The 22,045-nt window shown below is 45.0% G+C and overlaps 1 protein-coding gene across 3 annotated transcripts in view; it reads right to left on the reverse strand.

Moving 5' to 3' along the window:
* Positions 1 to 22,045, reverse strand: part of LOC120047305 (transcription factor 12-like) — a 95,344-nt gene that overhangs the window by 19,427 nt on the left and 53,872 nt on the right. For 2 of the 3 annotated variants that reach the window (XM_038992839.1, XM_038992831.1), the window contains exons 7-10: positions 15,626 to 15,761; positions 15,034 to 15,086; positions 1,089 to 1,185; positions 230 to 369 (exon numbers count right to left, since the gene is read on the reverse strand). In XM_038992839.1, the coding sequence (XP_038848767.1) occupies positions 230 to 369; positions 1,089 to 1,185; positions 15,034 to 15,086; positions 15,626 to 15,761 (426 nt within the window). Of the gene's footprint in view, positions 1 to 229; positions 370 to 1,088; positions 1,186 to 5,573; positions 5,796 to 15,033; positions 15,087 to 15,625; positions 15,762 to 22,045 lie in introns of those variants that run through there. The other variant, XM_038992845.1, reaches the window with a different exon arrangement.

The raw sequence follows: 22,045 nt of genomic DNA on the forward strand, positions 1-22,045 counted from the left end.
ATGGAGGCTGAATATGCATCAGTCACAGTGTTTCCCCTAGCTAGACTTTTTCTGTAGGCAGGGTGGGCAATATTATGGGCTGCAATATTGCACACCACAAATATTCAATTGAAACCAATGCAAGCCAAATGTTTTATGAGCATGGGGCAATAGAGCTTAACAGGGAGGGGGTAGACTGTCTAAGAATAGGTAGGCGAAACATTGAGACATCACTAGCTGGGTTGCTTACCAGGCGGTCATGTGAGTGCATGTTGACGTAATTTCCTGACTGCGGCATGTGAGATGAAGATCCTCCCATCATTCCTCCATAACTAGGCTGGTTGATCCCATTGGAGGAATTCCACGGATCAGAAGAGTTGTGGGACCCATCTAATGACAACAAACAGAGTTGAGTTGAAATTGATCCGTCTTGACTTTCATCCCTATTCTTTACAGTATAATGACTCATGTAACAAAAGGATCAACCAATTGAAGAGACATCCTGGATTTGATTCGAGGAGGGAGCAATGAAGTTTTAATGGCTTTAGTTTAATAACCAAAGTCAAGTTTACATAAAATGCAATATGCCTGAACCGCCATGAAGCAAACCACAACACACAGCTTGATTATGAGAGCCCAGAGAGACCTTTCCACAGAGGGCAGTCCCCCTCCTCTCTGCTGAGTTGCTGGATCACACAAGGGGGTTGTTCACTTTCCCAGTCTGGTCTTAGGACTGAAACACAAGCCCTGTCCTGGACACAGCTGAGATAACACTAATCCTCCCTTGGCTAACAGAAACCAACCCGATCCCTTCAAAGACCAGCGACTCTGAGACCAGGCTCAGTGAAATACTGTCTACCAGAAGAAAGAAATGGCTAAATCGAGCTGAACATTTGAAACTGTTTAGCAACATCAGAGAGAGTGACTACAGAGAGAGTAACTGCGTGTGATGTTAGGATGTTTGTCCAGAAATATTTTCTCATGGGTCCACTGTCTATCAACAGGCAGGGGAAGACATTGACAAAGACAGCGCCTCAGATTGAACAAACAGATAATACTGGCTTCTTTAGACTCCATGACAGAGACTGTCTTAAGTCAGAATCACTTACCAAAGAAAGTGGTTGCAAACATACTGCTGGGGGGTTTGGGAGATGAATAGGAGGGAGAATCTCTGTTGAAGTCTGTGTTGGGAGACGGGGCATACACCTTCCAAAAGAAAACAGACATTATTAACATGAATAACAACAGCAGGTGCACAGGGCAGCCTAGCATTTTGTCCAAGTCGTTATCCTCTAAGACGTAGGTTGTCACTGTTCACTGTATGTGGCAGGAGCATAATGATGATGATTTGGTTGAGTTATTAGGATGATGTTGAAGAGGAACAATTCTAATGCCCCACCACCCTGCCTGGTGGGTTGATCACAATCTAAAGCCAGTGCATTAAGGACGGCTTCATTAACCATCATTAGATGCAAACGAGTATCTTCGCCTAAATTTGTCCATATTCCTTACACGACTGTCATTTGTAAAGTAGCTTTGTATGTTGAAGCCATATTCATGTCTACTTTAATGAATGTAGTGAACAAACTGAGCCGTGCCAGTTTAAGAAGCCAGTGGTGTGGCAGCTGGGCTCATTTGGAAGGCTCGTGGAGGGAGGACTGGATTATCAGGGGGTGTTTGCATTTCAGATTGTCTCAGCTCTTAATGGAACTATAATGACACCACACAAGCGTTCATAAAAACACTGCAAATTGCAGCTCGCCAAAGAAACAGAAATCAAATCAGAAAAACAAATATGGAGCCTGTGCTTTTCTTTATTTTGCTACCTGGCTGTGAGCTGGCGAGGGATCGAGGGATCGAGGGAGGGGATGAGCGGTGAGGCACAGAGGGCTGTTGTGCAGCTGTGGCTGTGCCAGGTTGGGTGGGAGGATCAAAGGGTCGTGAGGCCAAACATTAGTGATGTGGTCTCTGACTTCATCCACTCCAGATGGAGGGAGAGAGAGCAAGGGAGAGAGAGCTAGTGAACTCACCATGCCACAAAGAGGGCCGGTCCCTCAACCCTAACACTATCACCATGCAGCACAAATCACTACCAGACCTGCCACCCAGCCCCCCCCTCCCACCCATCCTCTAGTCACCAGCAACATAAATTCCTTTTTTAATGACCTAATGGCATACTCATTTGTTTGCGTGAACAGAGCCCTTCAAGAACTTCAAAGGTTGCTTCCTAATGCAACAAGATGTGTCAGTGGGCTTGGAGAGAATGTTTTGTTGTCCTACTGAAGTATAATCATCTTATTTACGAGACACAACCCCAACAAATTTCATTCGTCATCACTTTACTACGTACGTCAAGAGAAAGACACACACATACACGACATATCAGTCAGTCAGCTTAGCCAACACTCAGGGCCACGGGGTCTTGCTGAGCAAGCAGTGTGTGTGAGCATGTGATTAGCTGTGTGTGTAACTCCAGCACCCTGTGTACATGTCGTTTAGCAGGGAGGGGATCTCTTGGCTCCTCTGGCTCGCACATATGACCCAGGGTGTGGGGACTCCCGTGGTGATTCCAGGTTAGCCTCACACAGGAGCCCTGGCTTTGTCCCAGTCTGAGCCTCAATGGGCAGCATATGGCGGTGGATGATGCTAATTGTCCTCTTTACACAGGGCTAGCCAGTCAAGGCATTAATAAAACACCCAAACACCGGGCGCCTCATTCCCTTAGCCTCTGGAGGAGAGGGCCCGCCTGGGTTTCCTTTTACTACCACATGAATTAAAGAGACATCACTCAGAGCCCGGGCCAGCAGGACCAACACAGTTGTTGGAGCTTGGCTGTTTAGTTTATGTATATTTTCCACATCACATTTAATTTAAGAATATCTGTAGCCATCATAATCCATAAGCAATCATTAATTCAGGGTTTGTGGTTCATACACTGAGCTAACTCATGTTTGACTTAATATCAACAAGCATCAGATTTCAATGTCAGATTGGAGAGAATGGGGACAGAAGGTTCTTGGCAGAGCTTCGTTCTGCAACTCTCTCGTCTCTCTGTGGCTGATCTGAGAGGGCTGATGAGTCCCTCCACACCTTTCCACACATCACCAGCCTGCAGCACCCGCCTTTGATCTCAACACCACACCAATCAAAACAGCACATGGAAAAAAACATTAAAACTGTCAACATATGGATACACCAAATGACAACGGCGAAAATAACCTCTTAAAAATAAATGATCACCGCAGCAAAAACTCACAAAAGAGAACAGCTGAGAACAGTGGGCTGCTGGTGTCAACACAGTATCCTGTCTCTGCACGTCACTATGTGGAATCAAACCATGCCCGAGGTACTTTCTTTTCAAGTCTAAATCTAACACACTTATAGAGGCTTAAAGGCACGCACGCAGCTCCAACACAATGGTCCCCTGCTACACAGCCCCAGAACCACCTTGATGGGGCATGTTGAGTGCTGCAGCCTGGTACCAGTCAACCCTTTAACAGAGACATCTCAAGCCTCAAGCTGTTGATGCTTAAAAACTCCAAGATTTAGGTCTCAAGAAACACCATTTTCAAAGATCAACTGCACTCTGATAAATTAGGTGATATCAGGTGTTATATACGTGGGAAGCTGTCAACATTAATTTTAAACTCTGAGGCAAAACTCATACTCCTGATGTTATCTTGTGCTGTAAACACTTATTCCATATTTCCTGAGATGGGAAGAAAAACAGTAATTTACTGGATGCCTCCTTGGTACAGTCCTCAGTGCACTTGAGGGATATTAGACAGGAAAGGCCACACCTTAGAAAAACACACTCCACCCACCAAATCCTTCCAAATATCTAAATTCTCTAAAGCTTGGGTTACTCATTTTCTATGGAACTGGAGGAAACAACGGAAATAGAAAACACTTAATACACCAAAAAACACAGAAATCAAAGACTTTAAGGCTCTTGCCATAAAAACAATAATCACTCTCAAAACTCCAACAAGTAAATGTGAGTTTTGTTGATGCTCACAATAAACACTATTTATCTCTCCGAAGAAGAAGAGAAGATAAAGAGCTTGCTATTGGTTGGTTATTTATCGACTGCTTTGGATCATAAAGTTGACCCATGCTGCCCACACGTTCTCAATATTCTCCCTCCTGGCCTGTAAGACATTCCTGGTAATACGGAATATAAAAAGATCAAAGTGATCTGTGGTGCTGTAGGAACAAAGGGTATTGTCCTAATGGGGTATGAGGAGGGCTAAAACACAAGCCTGAACATGTTGACCTCATAAAAGTGAATCTCACAATGGTATAGAAATGTTCAACTTCCTGGTTTAAATCGGAGAATGAGGTCCAATGAGGCCTTGACTCTGAATGGTGGAGTTATCTTTCTGGATGAAGCTGATTCAGTGTTTCAGTGTTTTTTCTCTCTGGAGAGAAGCTGAGAAACAGGAAGAGACTTTTCTCTGCTCATCTCTTATTCAGCAGCAGTGCCAGTGAGACTTTTACACCTGTGACACAATTACTGCAAGCATCTGAGGAAACTCAATTTAGCTCAGAGGCAGGTAAACCGAAACACAAATGCACGCAACCACACACATGCACACTACACACTCTCCCACATACACACACATAAAATAAAGTTTTTGCAGGAACACAGAAATCAAAGAGTTTTTTACTGAGCAATCCAGGAATCACATTAGGCTCCCTGTAGAGTCCAGAATGCCGATGTGATTAAAAACAGATGGAATAACAGCAACGCTGGTGCTCAGAGCTCAATCTACAAACAGGAAAGTCTAACCTTAACAGGCAGCCTCTTTTCCTTAATCATTCCCAGACTTCCACATGTTATTATTTCAACCCAGTCTCAGTGCTGAACCAACCAGCCAGTAAAAATAAATTCACAGCTAAAAAAAACTATTTTCAGTCTGTCTACGAACAGAGGTGAGAGAAAAAAACATGATGTGTTTTACTTTTTTCAACCACACACATCCACATATTGAGATTTGTTCCTACTTATATACAATTGATGTGCCTTGCTTATATTCTGCTTTATCTCTAATAGAAAAGTCTGTGCTGAAATGAAGTTAAAGTTTTGACATACATGGTTAGCTAAAAAGAAAGAAAGAAGTGAACCATCTAACAGATTCAAGCTATAACATGTCTGGAACATATTGAGAAAGAAATGAAGTAAGTCCTCCATTTGAACTGCAAAGAAAAACAAATGGTACTGTCACACAGCTGTAGCTGAGGCAACGGAAAAATCAGTCCACAGAGGAGAGAGGGAAAAGGAGAAAGAGAGAGAGAGACAGAGAGAGAAAGAGAGGGGCAGTGAGAAAAGGAGTGAGAGAGTAAAGCAGAGAGGAGTGATATACTCTAGAGCCGAGAAACATGCTGTGCAGCCGGACAACCCAATATTCTGCAACTCCATACCCGAGGGCCAATTACAAACGTGGAAACACACACACACACACACACACACACACACACACACACACACACACACACACACACACACACACACACACACACACACACACACACACACACACACACACACACACACACTCTCTCTCTCTCTTTCTCCCGCAGACAGAACTCACCGATTTCCCGTTGTAGTAATACATTAAGGAGTTGCTGCCCATTCCAGGGACAGGGTAGGCGCAATACATGATAGCTTCGGCTATTATACTGATGACTGGAGCAAGTGTACTGTTTCAGAGCACGGCAGCAGCAGCACACAAGCCTTCTCCCTAGACAAACATCGAACCCGTTAAAAAGGGACTAATTCTTTCAGTCCTGGGCTGGCCCTTCACACATGGATCTACTCAGAGGAAACTTATGCAAAACAGGGCTGAACCATTCGCCACAGTGTTAGGGGGGTGGTAGAGAGAAGGGGAGGGGCTGATATGGTTCTTCCCCCTAAGCCTTATAAGTGCTGAGGCAAAGAGGAAAGCAGATCGGGGGAGGGGAGGCGAACAGGGGGGGGGGGGGGTAAAAAAGTTAAAGCGAGGAGGTGGGACAGAAATCAAACGTGTGAGTTGATTTAGAAAGAGGAGAAAAAAATTATAACTCCCAAAAATAAACATTTAGATTTTCTGCAGGGGAGATTGAACTAAAACTATTTAGCTTTGGGCACGATATCATTAATTTACGTTATTCAAAAGCAAACAAATTACTGGGTAAATAACTGCAATAAACATGCTCTCCCACACAGGTTTTAATCCTAAACAGGCTAATCTGTTGTTTTTGTAATAACTGAATTAGTCCGCTAGCGGTGAGGTAACATGAAGGGATAGGGTTTCTACACAACCATCTGGACAGGAGCTGAACCTGTTCCCACACTCAACGTTATACCAATTAACAACCAATATGGGAAAGTGGACTCTCAACAAGGAAAGGAAAATAGGAAGGGAAAATAAGACCTCAAATTAAATGTGGATTCTATTTCTTAGGTAGAATACCCAGAGTCATAAAAACAGACAGGGAGAAGGAGAAAGAAACGTTTAGAATGTTCTAGAACATCTTTGTGAGAATGTTCATGTATACTGTGTGCTTCCATAACAATTACACTTTCCCTATAGTCAGAATGAACCCCCTTGTCACGACGGTGACTGTAAACAGAGAGAGTTGTTAAACACACGCCACAGCTGCAGAGGGGCCGGGCCTTGACGTCAGACAGGCAACAGAACTGTGATGCTCCATTTCCTAAACCCCCGGGGGCCTCACGCTCAGACGTACACCACAGGCCAGGGGGAAGCAGAGGGGTACAACCAAAACAGCCACAGCCATTTCATTTCACTGTCTGCCACTCTCAGACCGCTCTGCTGTTCCATGTCGGCCTCCATTGAAGGAGGAGAAAGAGGAGAGGTGGAGAAAGGGAAGAGGAGGAAGAGCGAGGCGAGAGGAGAGGACTGACCCGTGTGCCATACAGAGCCTTTAAAGCCCACTCCATCCAGCCTCCCTGGAGCCTTTCATGTCCGCCAGTAGAAGCTTCCTGGACTAAACACAGTCCTGTGCACTCATTGAGAGCATTATTGTTATAGAAAGATGAAAGACTCCTTTCCCAAAGAAAACAAGGCTTTATTATGTTTTTCCTTCAGTACTATTATTATGTATTCCTCTTTCTTCTCTGAGATTATTTTAAACTCTTCCAAGGCACTGGGGTCTACATGCTGGTACCACTTTATATCTGGACCCGTTTCAAGTTGATGCTTTAAGGAAAATGTGCGTTTGAAGGGTCCAAAAACGGGTCCAGACACAGAAGGCCGTGCTGAGAAAAAAACACATGAAAGCTCAAAGAGAATGAGTAAAGAGAGATGGACTCAACATTGATAAAAGCAGACGTCTTACTACTACTCACAAACACAGCATACAACATGTAGCTGCAAACACAGGGTGTCACGCTGGCATGAAGAGATTTGGGAGACAGGCGCAGGAATGCGTAATAGGGTTTTTTATTCAGCCCAAATTACGGCGTGCAGTGTAAAGGCACTGGGACGAAGACCAAACAAACACGTACGCAAAACACAGGGTTGAGGCCCAAACAAAAGAGCGAGGAGTACCTCAAATAAATACACACACGCACAATGATTAACACACGGGACGAGACCCGTAATCATCTGCGCAATCCACAAGGGCACGAAAGCCCGAAACACACAGCACAGGTACTCACACGCACCAACGGACATGTTAACAATAATGTACAGCACCATGGTGAACAAAGGGAACATACATACAAATACAATCAGTGGGAATAGGGGCCAGGTGTGCGCAATGAAAGTTCCAGAGGGATCTGTGACACAGGGACACTTTGGGATCATTTACATTTGTCTAACAGACAAACAGATATTAGCTGTATTACTGAGAAGACGCCCATGTTGTCATACTTCATTTTCTGAGCTTCTGAACCATGTCAGATCTCATCCTAAACTCTAATCTTCTTAAGACAGAGCCAGGACCACCACCCTCTATCACTTCATCAACATTGAACCTGGGCCTGGGCCCGGCCCCTGACCCATCAGCCACCAAGAAACAGGACCAGTCTGCATCTGTGTCAAAGTGGGCCAAGTGTTACCTCACTGGCAGCCACCCAGCCATGCACCTGTCCACACAACTCCCCCCTCTAATCACATTTGAGCCACTGGCCATGCTTTTCCCCCTGGGATTTGTTAGGGTGTTAAAAAAGATCCACTGCAAATCCACACACTGAGGTCACCTCCATATCACGCATGGATTTAGCCATGATGTCATAAGACTGGATGGGGGGATTGTTTCCTGTAAGAAGCTCTGGTTTTTATTTGGGGGGGGGGGGGGTTGGTGCTGAGGGGGGTTCTTAATCTGCCCAAAACCCCACAAGAAGTTTATAACACAAAGCTTTGCCTTGACTTAATTACACATTCATTACACGTTAACTCCAATTATTTACGACTGCATAAACCAGCACAGAACAGGCATTTAATCATCTGTAGGCTGTTCCAGAGCAGGCATACAGTGCAGTGCTACTGGCTCTGCTTCAGTTTCAGATGTTAGAGTATCTCTAACTGCTGAATCTCTAACGACAGACACGTTTCCTCCTCTTCCAACTCCCCCCTGACCTTATTTCCCTAACGCTTTGCATGTGTGTATGAAGCAGAAAGGTGCTTTACGGTTATTTATAAAGCACTCATTCTGTGTGACTGAGTCAACATACACTTCCTCTAGTGCTGCTTCTGCCAGACATACGTACATGTAGCTATGGTAATCCTGGCTGAGCCACTCCTGGCCTGGCTGACTGATTGACCTGACATAGGAGACACACACACACACACACACACACACACACACACACACACACACACACACACACACACACACACACACACACACACACACACACACACACACACACACACACACACACACACACGTACACAGAGAGACAGACCGACATACAGAGAGACACACAGATACACCGAGAAACAGACACACAGACACAGAGAGACAGGCAGACAGACACCATACCCTCCCCAGAGTTAACATGGATCTCCAGTCCACAGACATGCCTCATATGATCTTTTTCAGTACAACCCTACACTTCTGTGAGTTCATTCAACATAGGCTGGAACACAGACCCTCTCTCTCTCCCATCCAAATATGATCTGAACCACATTCCCTACAAACCACAAAATAACACTCCACCCAACTCCCTTTCATCAACTCTGCCCTTTGTCATCCAAATCCTCCCGGACATACAAACCTCAGTCCCCCAAACAACTGTTCATAAAGTTATTTAGTGATAGGACACTGCTCTAGCTCCATAGCAACATCACATTGAATTGCTTCCTTGTCTCGTTGTTTGTTCTAAGTCATCAAAAATGATTCTGGTACCAATGAATTGTATTAATATAAAGGGTGTCACGACAACGGCAATGTGTACTACACAAACACAGAGATCCAATACGCATGAATAAAGCTGCTGGATGGAAGGAGGCTATCTCTGAGCCATGACATTAAGACTGAGCCTCTCTATCCAGTTCAGCCTAGTACAGTAGGTCAGTGTTCTTGCCAGTGTCCTCTAGTCTTTCACTGGTCCAATGATCAACCAGGCACCCAAGAAGGACCAATCCAATCAATGCGCCCTGACATGGCTCTGACTTACACACTCTGAGGAAACCCTCCACTGTTGACGCTCTCTTAGACCAGAGGGTATACTACAAAGCAGGATCAATGAGTTAGCCAACTAACTTTGATAAACAACTAGGAATAACTATTGATTTTCTGGTTCATTAAGAAGGCTAAACTTAGATATGTGTTTTTGGTTGTTGAGCCAATTAGACCATACTCATTTCAAGCTTATCTTTAAAAAATTTAAAAAAGACAAGTTAGCTGGTTAACTCATTGATCCTGCTTTGTAGTATACCCCACTGGCCACTCTGGTGTGGTTTAGAGTTAAACAACCTCCAACTAACACACTCTATTAACCTAATCACTAGTGATTGTTGACAGAGCACCGTGCCAAGCCAGGCAGGCAGCAGTCTAAAACCAAGGTCTGCATTAACGTGGTGCACTCACGCAGCCAGGCCCTACATTAATCATTTACTACAGGCCGAAATGTGAGTAATGACTTTAATGTGTGCATTCATTTCTGCTTCATGTTCTTTTAACTCTGTTTCTCTCCTTGTAGATGAAAGCAGCTGGGATAAAGCAGCCGGGACCTCTGGAGTTGTTGGCCTTCTCCTTTATCTCCGCCTCTCATGTCATTGGTAAATCTGAGCAACCCAAAGACCGATAAACACACCCAGGCAAGGCCCCGGGGAGGGAGGGGGTGAGGATCTCTGTTCAGGATCATCCCAGGCAAACGAGGGGCATCTATCTAATCAGCCATCTGAGGAGCTCATCTCCATAGGGTCTTCAGACTGGGGTCAGAGCAGAGCAGCAGAGCCTGGCACACTGCCCCCTGGTGGTCTGACTCTGACCTGCTGACCTGATAGGACAGGGGCAGGGTGATGAAATAATGGGCATCATGCCAACCCAGAGATGGATGGGAGCTGGTCTGTAGCCAGGAGGCAAAGGTAGACAGAAAGACAGTCCTGTTCTGTTTAGTACTATAAATATTCTAGAATTGATTTTAGAAAATGAAATGGACCATGTCAACCCACATTCCATGCACCATGTTACAATGACCATACTCGTAAAACTCTTATTGAATTAAAAAAGAGATAAATAAAAAATTGATACAAGAATGTCGAGGTACAGTGCATGATGACTGTTGTCTGGTAAGTCATCTGATGCTGTGAAACAGCCAGACAACAAGGAAATCCAGATCACTTGAGACGATACAACCATGCCTACATGAAAGGGCCACATCAAACAATGATTGTTTGGCTGTATTTGCAGAAGGCTTTGCTGACGCGTTTCATCCAAAGGCACGTCTACTCACAAGAGCTGCCCTCTGCCAGGTCCTGACCTGCCCTGGTTCAAAGAGAACCCAAAATGAGCTCTGCTTCCTGCACCATCCTGCTCCGCCTGCAGATGGCTGTCTAGTCAAAATACATGTAACACATCGATGAAAGGGAGCTGTAGTCTCTCTGAGTTCAGCTAAACACACACACATACACACAAAGGAGATAACCTCTGTGTGTCATTCACCCAAACACTGCGAGGCAAAATCCTGGGTCTTAGTCTCAGAGCCCGGAGCAGAGCAGACTTCCTCTCTTCTAGTCCCTGTTTCCCTGCTAAGTGAAAGTCTCTCAGAAACAAGGGTGTCTGAGTGATCTGTCAAAAGCAAATGACAATCTTTTTTGTCATTCACAGCCAGGGTTCTCGCTAGCTAAAGTCCCCGAAGGGAGTTGATTCTGTCCCCCACCTCCTCCCTCTCCCGCCACTTTCTTTCCCTCCTCCAGACTAGCGTTACCACAGCCATGGAGGAAGTGTCACATCAAGCCGTTGTGCCAGTGACAAGGGCGCGTAAAAAAAGCCTGGCTATTTACACACACACCAGCAATGCCCTCCTAGCTACACATGAATATCCTACAAGATACAGCTTTTCCCCACGAGCCACAGAGCTGCCGCCACGGCGCGTCTCTCTCCTCGGTCCCCCTGTCAGACGGACCCTTAACGCAGGTGCCCTTACAGCTGCCCGTCAGCAACCCTGCTCTGCAGCATGCTGTCCATCCAATGATAACCCATTATGTCTTCACTCAGAGCGATGCTCAGTTTACAAAGTGATACATCTAGCTATGACCACAGACAGCCCACTCATGAAGTAAGCCTTCCAAGACTTAAGACTGATACAGTCAACCTCTGATCATCTGCAATGGCTGTTTGTGTTCATTGTACTGAATTTATGTTCTACATTTAATATAAATATCAGAAGCAATAAATAATGTGTTTGAATTGGGACTAGTGGACTCCAGTGCACATATACACTATATGAGGTTTCCCCAATATACAACATGCTTTGAAATGATTGTGTTTTTGTCAAATATCTGTTTGGGCTTCTTGCTGTCAATTTACAGTCTAGATATTATTTGTAATTAAGTTCCAGCCCCCTGACCAACGGCTGAATCTAGGTGATGATCCCTGTACTACATCATGTTCGTGCCACATTGCTCAGTTTATTTGTATTTTACTATGTACACAGTTTATCTATTGATCTACTGTTCAGAGGGAAATGGTGCTTATCAGGCTGATAAAGTTGGTGACACACCTACATATGTAGGATCTTCCTTTGAGCCAGAATAATACAATAATAATCCTGCAGCTACAGGAAATGTGAATTATTATGTGGATAAAAATGTATGAAACTGTTTTGTAGGGGTTGTTACATTTTTCGTTAGGGCAAATCAAGTCTGACTTTTTAAAGTGGAAATTACAAACTTTAGACTTTTTAAACATTGACTTTAAACACTACAAGTTTTCATTTCCTGCTGTGCAGGAAACTTCTCAGTAACAAAAGAGTACTCAAATTAAGATCCTACATCTGTACAGTAGCTCCTGTCCCCTAAAAGGAGCAAGTACGTAAAATGAACTGCAAAAGTGGGTTAAGGAAAAAGTGTATATATGAGATTGGGGTATAAACATGTGAATGTTTGCAATCAGCAGCTGGCTGGCTCTCCCTGATGGCCTCCACATCCTGGTATATACTGCAGGGGAACAACCTAAATGCACAGAGGATGTGCTCCCATAAATATTATGATTGCAATATAAATCCTACATATACACACATCATATATACACACATCAGCTACTCATTAAAAACACACCGCTCTTCAAATCTAAACCCCCTCAACCATTTTTAGGTGAGGATGAAAAAAAAATAGAGAATTCCCAGTAGGGGAAATAATGATATGAAGCATTGTGTTCACTTTGTTTATCAAGCAGCTCTTCAGGCCTCTGGTGAAGCCTGGGTGCTTACACAAGCAAAAGCCTTTCAGCAGCATCTGCAGCCAGCTGCATTTCTGCATTACAGGTACACTGCAGGCTCCTCACCCGGCACGGCACAGCACAGCTGCCCTTGGCAACCCTGCTCCAGGTGCGCCTGTGCCCTCGACACCCCTAAACTCCACCACCGCTGTCTGCCGCCCACACCAGTCTAGGTCCCTGCTGATAACCCCTGTACACACACACACACACACACACACACACACACACACACACACACACACACACACACACACACACACACACACACACACACACACACACACACACACACACACACACACACACACACACACACACCTCCTACCAGCCAGTATATAACCTCTAAACACCTATAACCAGTTGCAAGACAAGCTATGGCAGCCCATGTCCCCTCCACCTCCTCGCCCAACACCTCCCACCAGGCCCATACAACACCTTCTAAAAGCCTCCAGACCAGCCCTCCATCACCGCCTACTCAACCTCCATCCCCACACACCACCCATACCACAGGCTCTCTCTCTTTATCTTTCCCTGCAACCAGAGGAAATAAGAGAAAAACAGCCCCCTTTTCCCTGTTAAAGTCTTGGCTCTGTCTTGGGATCAGAGACTAACTCCTCCAAGATCCAGGCCTCGTCTTCTCCACACAGAGTGACAGAAGAAGAAGAAGCTGCATTAGCTCCTCTGCTTATTCCACTCAGGATTGTACTGCTTTGATTCTACTGTTATGAGTCACATAGTGCACCTGCGCCCATGTGTTAAGCAGAGACAAATAAAAGCCCTGCCTCCATTTACACAACAAAGAGATGTACCCAGCAAAGCAACCAATCTTTCTCCGCCTCCCTCCCTGTCTCCTGGCACCCCCCCCCCCCCCCCCCCCCCCCCATATTCCCTTCACCTACTTCAGGAGGGGAGAGGCAGCGCGTGTTTCCCACTCCGCTTCTTTCCTCCCTCTGTTCCTGACAAACTAGTATTCAAACACAAATTCAGAGACAAAACACATCTCTCTCTTTTATGTCCTGTGTCTTGTTCCATATTTGATTTCAGAGGAACAGCGGTGGAGCTCGCGATTATCACTCCCAAAAGCAAATCCAGTCTCTGAGCCACCCTCATCAAAGCCCCCTTCTTGTTCTCTGGGGAAGAAGCCTTCAGCACAAAAGTAAAGAGGGATCTCTGCTAAAACCAGTTGCTTTTTTAAATTAAAAGCATCGGCCGGTACCAGTGGCTGGGAAGTTAAGGCAAGGCTTAATCGGCCGCTTTGAGAATCCACCAGGATTTTCACAATGAACATCTGACTTAGTGATTTATGCATATTAATGAGGCCCGGCCCAGGCGGAGGCAAGCTGAGCTCCACACTTCCTCTGCATTCTAATGTCTTCTGCTCCACCGGGATTATTACCCATGGAAATGTCTCTGATTCTGCACTATTAATCTCTGTCTGTCCTCCTGTTTGGCTACATAATGACTAATTAAACATCAAAAGAGCAGCGCCGGGGATCCGCTCTGACAGCTCTGTACCCCGCGCCCCGCATAGCCCCCCGTCCCAGGAGAGGAGCTGAGGAGACCACGCTGTGACAGGACAGACCCCAAAATCAATCACCCCAATGTACACACACATACACACACTCTCTAGTATACACACACACACACACACACACACACACACACACACACACACACACACACACACACACACACACACACACACACACACACACACACACATGCGCACACACATGCGCACACACACATGCGCACACACACAAACAACAAGGCAGGGCTATGGGCTCCCTTACACATCAACCAGGTACCACCGGTGCCACTGCAGAGGACGTCTTTGAAGAGTCAAGGAAAACAAGTAAAATCCCAGCAAAGTTAGTGTGACATTGATGTCAACAGCTCTCTTTGTGTGTGTGTGTGTGTGTGTGTGTGTGTGTGTGTGTGTGTGTGTGTGTGTGTGTGTGTGTGTGTGTGTGTGTGTGTGTGTGTGTGTGTGTGTGTGTGTGTGTGTGTGTGTGTGTGTGTGTGTGTGTGTGTGTGTGTGTGTGTGTGTGTGTGTGTGTGTGTGTGTGTGTGTGTGTGTGTGTTTGGTTAAGCTCACTGAGAGATCTATTTATATATGAGAGACATGGCAGGCAGATGAAATGATCTTCCACTCACAGATGAAGGCAGACCAGGAGGGACCTTGCGAACTTTCTTTGTTTGTAGAGGATCTGTGAAAAGATAAAACAGGATTGAGGCAATAGAATGGGCCTTTGTGGGATGGAAACAACACAACACTCATTCACACACTGGCATAAAGAGGGGAACGACGAGGATGCCATCCCTGGCCTAAACATTCTTTTCTAGCACACAATCGAGTCAAATCAAAAACAATTTGTCATGTAAAATGCAAAACAATTTGTGCGTGTTGTGCAATCTATTGTAATCACCAGGATAATCATTATTAGCGTTAAAATAGGAGTTTAAATGGCTAAGCAAAAGTCATTAATCCATTGAAAACACAGGGACTCCTGCAGGCTTGTTCATGGAGTTAGTGAAAACAGATCAATGGTCTCTTACAAACAATGTCGCATCCAGTAAAACAAGTGTTCTGGCTTTGTCTTTGCTACATCGTTTGATCAGCCTGAGGTTTAGAATTGTGTCAGCACATACTGCTCTAAACATGATACTAGACTATAATGCCATTGTCAGGGACTGGATAACTTGCCCTGCTCTGTATCTCTATAGGTATGGGTTAATTGGCACTGACCAATGGGAGTAGGTTCCGGTAGGGGGCGTCTTCTGGGGTTGGCCCCGGTGAAGGGAGGGTAAAAGGGAGGGGCTGTTTTCCCTGATGTGGTCACAGGCCCAGGACTTACCAGACCAATGTCCGGCCGCAGATTGGCCTGGAGGAGACAACAGAGAAACAACAGATAAGTGGAGAACAGCAGTGTGAAACTAGTGTTTGTGTGTGTGTGTGTGTGTGTGTGTGTGTGTGTGTGTGTGTGTGTGTGTGTGTGTGTGTGTGTGTGTGTGTGTGTGTGTGTGTGTGTGTGTGTGTGTGTGTGTGTGTGTGTGTGTGTGTGTGTGTGTGAGTGAGAGAGAGAGAGAGATGAGGGACGGGGTACTCATGCAGTCAGGGGGTGATCTTATGTACTGTCAAATATTATCAGTGAAACACTTGGCCATGAATCAGCCATTCCCCTAATGATCTATTAAATAGCATGAATCAATCCATTGAACATCTTTATGGAGATGTGCTCCAGTGGGAATAAGGGGCCACTGTGTGTTATGCTACCATAATTCACTAACAACCTGCACTCAGACAAAATACATTTCTCTTTAACGGTAAAGACAGTAAATACCTATTTTCACAGCAGCAGATGAGCGCAGACACCTCAATTAATGCATGTCCACTTAGTAGTAAAATAGTTATTTTTCAAAATGTCATAGATATGTGTTAATGAATGCTTCCTGTGGAGCTGACAAAAGGTATAATGTTCGTTTGAAAACATTCTGAAAAATGGTACTGTTCTATAATACTGGTAAATGTTATGGAGCATCAGCATAAGAAATCTAATCACAAGATACACATTTCAGTTACTATTTTTTATACACACAGTCATTTTTGTACTCCTGTGTGCACCACTGTTAACAGCTCCAATGAACTCCAAGGAGAAATCCATCCAATCAGTCTGACCTAGTGATTTCCCTCTCCCCCAGCCTGCAGTGGAACGGTATTGATCAGCAGCGATCACGGCCTGAGGGCATCTTCAGACACAACCAGGGACATGTCCTGACTTGCAGGAGCAGCTCTTTGAAGGGAGAGGGCGCGGGGAGGTGCAGGGGGGTGAGAGGAGGTGCAGGGGTAGGGGGTGAGAGGAGGGCAGCTCAAGGCTCATTAAACCATCAGTCTGATCCCAGGATCTGTGGGCTCCCCCGAAAACCACGCTGGCTTAACTGGACAAAACGTCCATCCCAGAGACCTGGGAGTCACCAGGCCACCAGCCTGCTGGACCTGTGTCTGATCTCAGGCACACGTATCCAATTAGTGGAGGAGAGCAGAGATGACACAGAGCTGTCCCAAAACCTGCCTCTGATCTGACAGGCCCAGATTAGTGGGCTGGAGTCCTGAGTCCTCAGCACCCTCCTCTCCTGTTTACTGTGTCATGTGACTGAGTTGAGGCAGCCTCTGGAAGGTTCCAGCAGCCTCCAGGCTCCGCCAGTATCCACTCCACTCCAGTGACCGTTGTGTCCCCAGAAAACAGGCCAATTAAGGGAGTGGACCAATTAGTCTAATTTGCAGCGGACCGTAAGTGGAGAAGGAGGGAGGGTCGAGGTGAGTGAGGATACCTCAGAGGAGAGAGCTGCTCTGGAGACTGGAGCCCTCATGTGCTTCCAGGAAACACTACCGTAGTTCCTAGCCACCGTGCTTCTACACCTGCATTGCTTGCTGTTTGGGGTTTTAGGCTGGGTTTCTGTACAGCACTTTGTGACATCAGCTGATGTAAGAAGGGCTTTATAAATACATTTCATTGACTGAGAGGGCTGTGGATTGACACGGTAACCAATGACATTAAACTAACATACAGTTGAAGTCGGAAGTTTACATACACTTAGGTTGGAGTCATTAAAACTCGTTTTCAACCACTCCACAAATGTCTTGTTAACAAACTATAGTTCTGGCAAGTCGGTTAGGACATCTACTTTGTGCATGACACAAGTCATTTTTCCAACAATTGTTTACAGACAGATTATTTCACTTATAATTCACTGTATCACAATTCCAGTGGGTCAGAAGTTTACATACACTAAGTTGACTGTGTCTTTATACAACTTGGAAAATTCCAGAAAATGATGTCATGGCTTTAGAAGCTTCTGATAGGCTAATTGACATAATTTGAGTCAATTGGAGGTGTACCTGTGGATGTATTTCAAGGGCTACCTTCAAACTCAGTGCCTCTTTGCTTGACATCATGGGAAAATGAAAAGAAATCAGCCAAGACCTCAGAAAAAATTGTATACCTCCACAAGTCTGGTTCATCCTTGGGAGCAATTTCCAAACACCTGAAGGTACCACATTCATCTGTACAAACAATAGTACGCAAGTATCAACACCATGGGACCACGCACCCGTCATACCGCTCAGGAAGGAGACGCGTTCTGTTTCCTAGAGATGAATGTACTTAGGTGCGAAAAGTGCAAATCAATCCCAGAACAACAGCAAAGAACCTTGCGAAGATGCTGGAGGAAACAGGTACAAAAGTATCTACATCCACAGTAAAACGAGTCCTATATCGACATAACCTGAAAGGCCGCTCAGCAAGGAAGAAGCCACTGCTCCAAAACCGCAATAAAAAAGCCAGACTACGGTTTGCAACTGCACATGGGGACAAAGATTGTATTTTTTGGAGAAATGTCCTCTGGTCTGATGAAACAAAAATATAACTGTTTGGCCATAATGACCATCGTTATGTTTGAAGGAAAAAGGGGGAGGCTTGCAAGCCAAAGAACACCATCTCAACCGCGAAGTACGGGGGTGGCAGCATCATGTTGTGGGGGAGCTTTGCTGCAGGAGGGACTGGTGCACTTCACAAAATAGATGGCATCATGAGGGAGGAAAATGATGTGGATATATTGAAGCAACATCTCAAGACATCAGTCAGGAAGTTAAAGCTTGGTCGCAAATGGGTCTTCCAAATGGACATTGACCCCCAAGCATACTTACAAAGTTGTGGACAAATGGCTTAAGGACAACAAAGTCAAGGTAATGGAGTGGCCATCACAAAGCCCTGACCTCAATCCTATAGAAAATGTTTAGGCAGAACTGAAAAAGAGCTTGCGAGCAAGGAGACCTTACAAACCTGACTCAGTTACACCAGCTCTGTCAGGAGGAATGTGCCAAAATTCACCCAACTTATTGTGGGAAGCTTGTGGAAGGCTACTCGAAACGTTTGACCCAAGTTAAACAATTTAAAGGCAAATACTACCAAATAGTAATTGAGTGTATGTAAACTTCTGACCCACTGGGAATGTAAGGAAAGAAATAAAAGCTGAAATAGATCATTCTCTCTACTATTATTCTGACATTTCACATTCTTAAAATAATGTGGTGATCCTAACTGACCTAAAACAGGGAATTTTTACTAGGAATAAATGTCAGGAATTGTGAAAAACTGAGTTTAAATGTATTTGGCTAAGGTGTATGTAAACTTCCGACTTCAACTGTAGGTCAGAGGGAGGGCTTTGACCTTGGTCAATGGCCCCAAAAATGTGCATCATCATTATTATTATCTGGATTCCCTGGGTATTTCACCTACTATAAATACAGAATATTTCCCCAAAATCAAAACCCCTCACAATAACACCAAAATGGCAGTGAGGTGGTACTCTAAAAATACAGATTCTGATTTTAACAGATTGGAATGAAGGCCATCAAGTCCTGTGAAAATCAAGTTTGCCACTGCTTTACTGCAGTAGAAATGAGGGGAGAAGCAGGCTCTGCAAACTGACAACCTGTCACAGAGGCCACTGCATTGACATTGACATGGCACAACAGACCAGACCAGACTCACTTCTGCTGCCTTTGTTCAATGATATTGAAGAGGTCAGATGAAATACCAATTACCATGTAATCTACAGTACCCATAGTAAAGCAGAGGAAACTCCAGCGAGGCCATGGTTTATTGGTTGTTGATTACATAGATCTTCAAATCATCAGAATTCTATTTAAAGATGACTGAAAATGTTGTTATGCTTTCATGAAACTAAACCCAGAATCTTTGATATTCTGGAGAGAAAAAAAGAGAGACAATTGAGACGAAGAAGAAAACAGACAGAGAATTGAGTGAAATTGAGTTTAACAGCCAAGGCTTGTTCTGTTCTGTAGTCAGTGTGACTGTCTAAGGAGAAGGAGAAAATGTCCTCCCCTGGTACTCCAATAACACACTTGCATCAAATGACGTTGCAGTCAATCATGTTGCTAAAGCCCAAAACCCGACACAAGACTTTATTATGTCAAGAATTTCCTGAATCACAGGCCTTTCTGCCCAAGCCTCTTCACATCTCAATGATCATCTTCCACTGTGAAATGTCACGCAGATTTGAGGAGATAATGGGAGTCGTCTGTCAACTGCATCCTGTCACTTTAATCAGGGTAATCCGTCTCGCAGGAGGCACACAGGAGCTACCTGCGGAACAGAGCGCTGCTGCCGCCACAGCAACACAGCAACCCGGCAACCTGCCAACCCCTCTCTCTCCCACTCTCTCTTCCCTGTTCTCCCTCTTTCTCCCCCCACACCCCAGCCCTGTTCATTACCTCATCCCACTGGGGACAGAGGCCCAACTCAACATGGGCACACACAGAACAGTATGCCCGCACTCCCAGTGAGAGAGAGAGAGGGATGATATGCTGAAGGCCTTCAATTAAATCAGATTTCCTGCTATTATGATCAAGGCAGAATAACACCTTACCATACCACAAAGACAATGAGTGGATACATTGGGCTCTTTTTCTTTTACTGGTGTGCAGATAACAACTGTCCAAAAAGATGAAGCCAGAAGGTTTAAAACACGGGTTGATTATGGTGAGACTGACATGTTCTGTGTAAAAAAGGAACAGTGGAATAAGGGGCCACAGCTGGCTACAACACTCTGAATATCTAACCCAATAAGACATGGGGAGTTCTTTATCACGTTCAAATGATGCAATAATCCGTTGCTGAGCGAGGCAATTTGCTTAGACTTGACAAGCCCACAACTGATGGTCTGTTTGGCAAATATCTGGCGCTATTACAGTAGTTTCCAAAAACCAACCTCTTGATAGATTGATTGTTTGTTTCGAATTTCCATTCTAGGTCCTCCGAGAAGAAAATACAATGTTACCTTTTATTAGGTTAGTGTGGATGGATTATGAAATCTCCAGCATATGGAGGTTGTGAACATTCAGGCTGCTCATTAAAAGATAAACAATGCCTGATAATCTTTGCACCTGAGATGCTTTGCTCATGCATGATTCGGCTGAGCAAGATTCAGCGGTGGAGCCCTGTCGATAATCACTAGAAGGGTTACACAATATTAATAACGTATTTTCCAGCCAGCATTCTTCCTACATTCTCTAAAGAATGAAATTACTTTTTTGGTCTTCCTGTTTTTTTTCTAGGACCAGACAAACTGAATCTCTGCCAGCCTCAGATCTCAGCAGCTGCAGGCCTGCATCAATTCCCCAGTTTCCACACAAAATGTCTGAACTGGCATTCCATCTCCAAAAGCTCTTTTATGAATGAGTAAACGAGCTTTCAACTCACATCAGCTATATTTTCACTCTGTCTGACTGGAAGCACAGACCTCTGTATGACCACATAGTTGTTAGTAGTAATGTGTACAGTGTGTACAGTGAGGGAATAGAGAGGTGAAGGGTACTACTCTGGCACATGATTAGCTTGGGGTTAAACGAGTGGGTTAACAAGTGAGTCAATGAGGTCAGAGGCTCCCTTGATCTTTGGGTTAAGCCCAAAGAGGTGGGCTCTATCTTTTAAAGACATCTTTCAGACGTAGCCCTAAACCTAATCTTAAAGTCCAGACTCACAAACCCCTAATCCCAATATCATTGACCATAATATGGAATATAAACGCTCAGTACTGGGAACAGTGAAGGGTGGAGCAGACCCTGATGGAAGCCACTTTCCGTGGAACTTCTCCTACTGGTCTCACAGCCAGAGCAGAGGGAAAGGAAATACAGAGATACTCGAGATAGAGTGGGCAGAGTCCGAAAAACAGTGAGTGAGAGCAAAAGAGGAGAACAGAGAGAAGAATGAACGAGGGAGAGAAAGAGGAGGAAAGAGAGAGAATATGAGAGCTCTCCCCATTGACTTGCTGACGTCAGACCGAGAGAGAGAGAGAGAGAGCTGTGGCTTGTGCACACAATCAGGCCTTTGTGTTGAACATCTGTGTGTCTGAGAGAGGGGATCTGGGCTGAGCTTGGCTGTGCTCACTGACCCTGGCTTAATGGAGGTGCTGAAAGTGGTGTTTCTCTGTGGTGTCGGGCTGCCCCTGCTAGACCCTGCTAGACTACACAGGGCACGGAGAAACTCCTCAGCCCAGGCAGCGAAGACCTGAGGACGCTCCACTGTAATCACTCACTCATTATCTCTAAGCCTCCACACCTCAGAATATTCTCATGAGCTTTCTT

This window comes from Salvelinus namaycush, chromosome 1 (genome assembly GCF_016432855.1).
Source record: "Salvelinus namaycush isolate Seneca chromosome 1, SaNama_1.0, whole genome shotgun sequence".
In the NCBI taxonomy this organism is placed as follows: domain Eukaryota; kingdom Metazoa; phylum Chordata; class Actinopteri; order Salmoniformes; family Salmonidae; genus Salvelinus; species Salvelinus namaycush.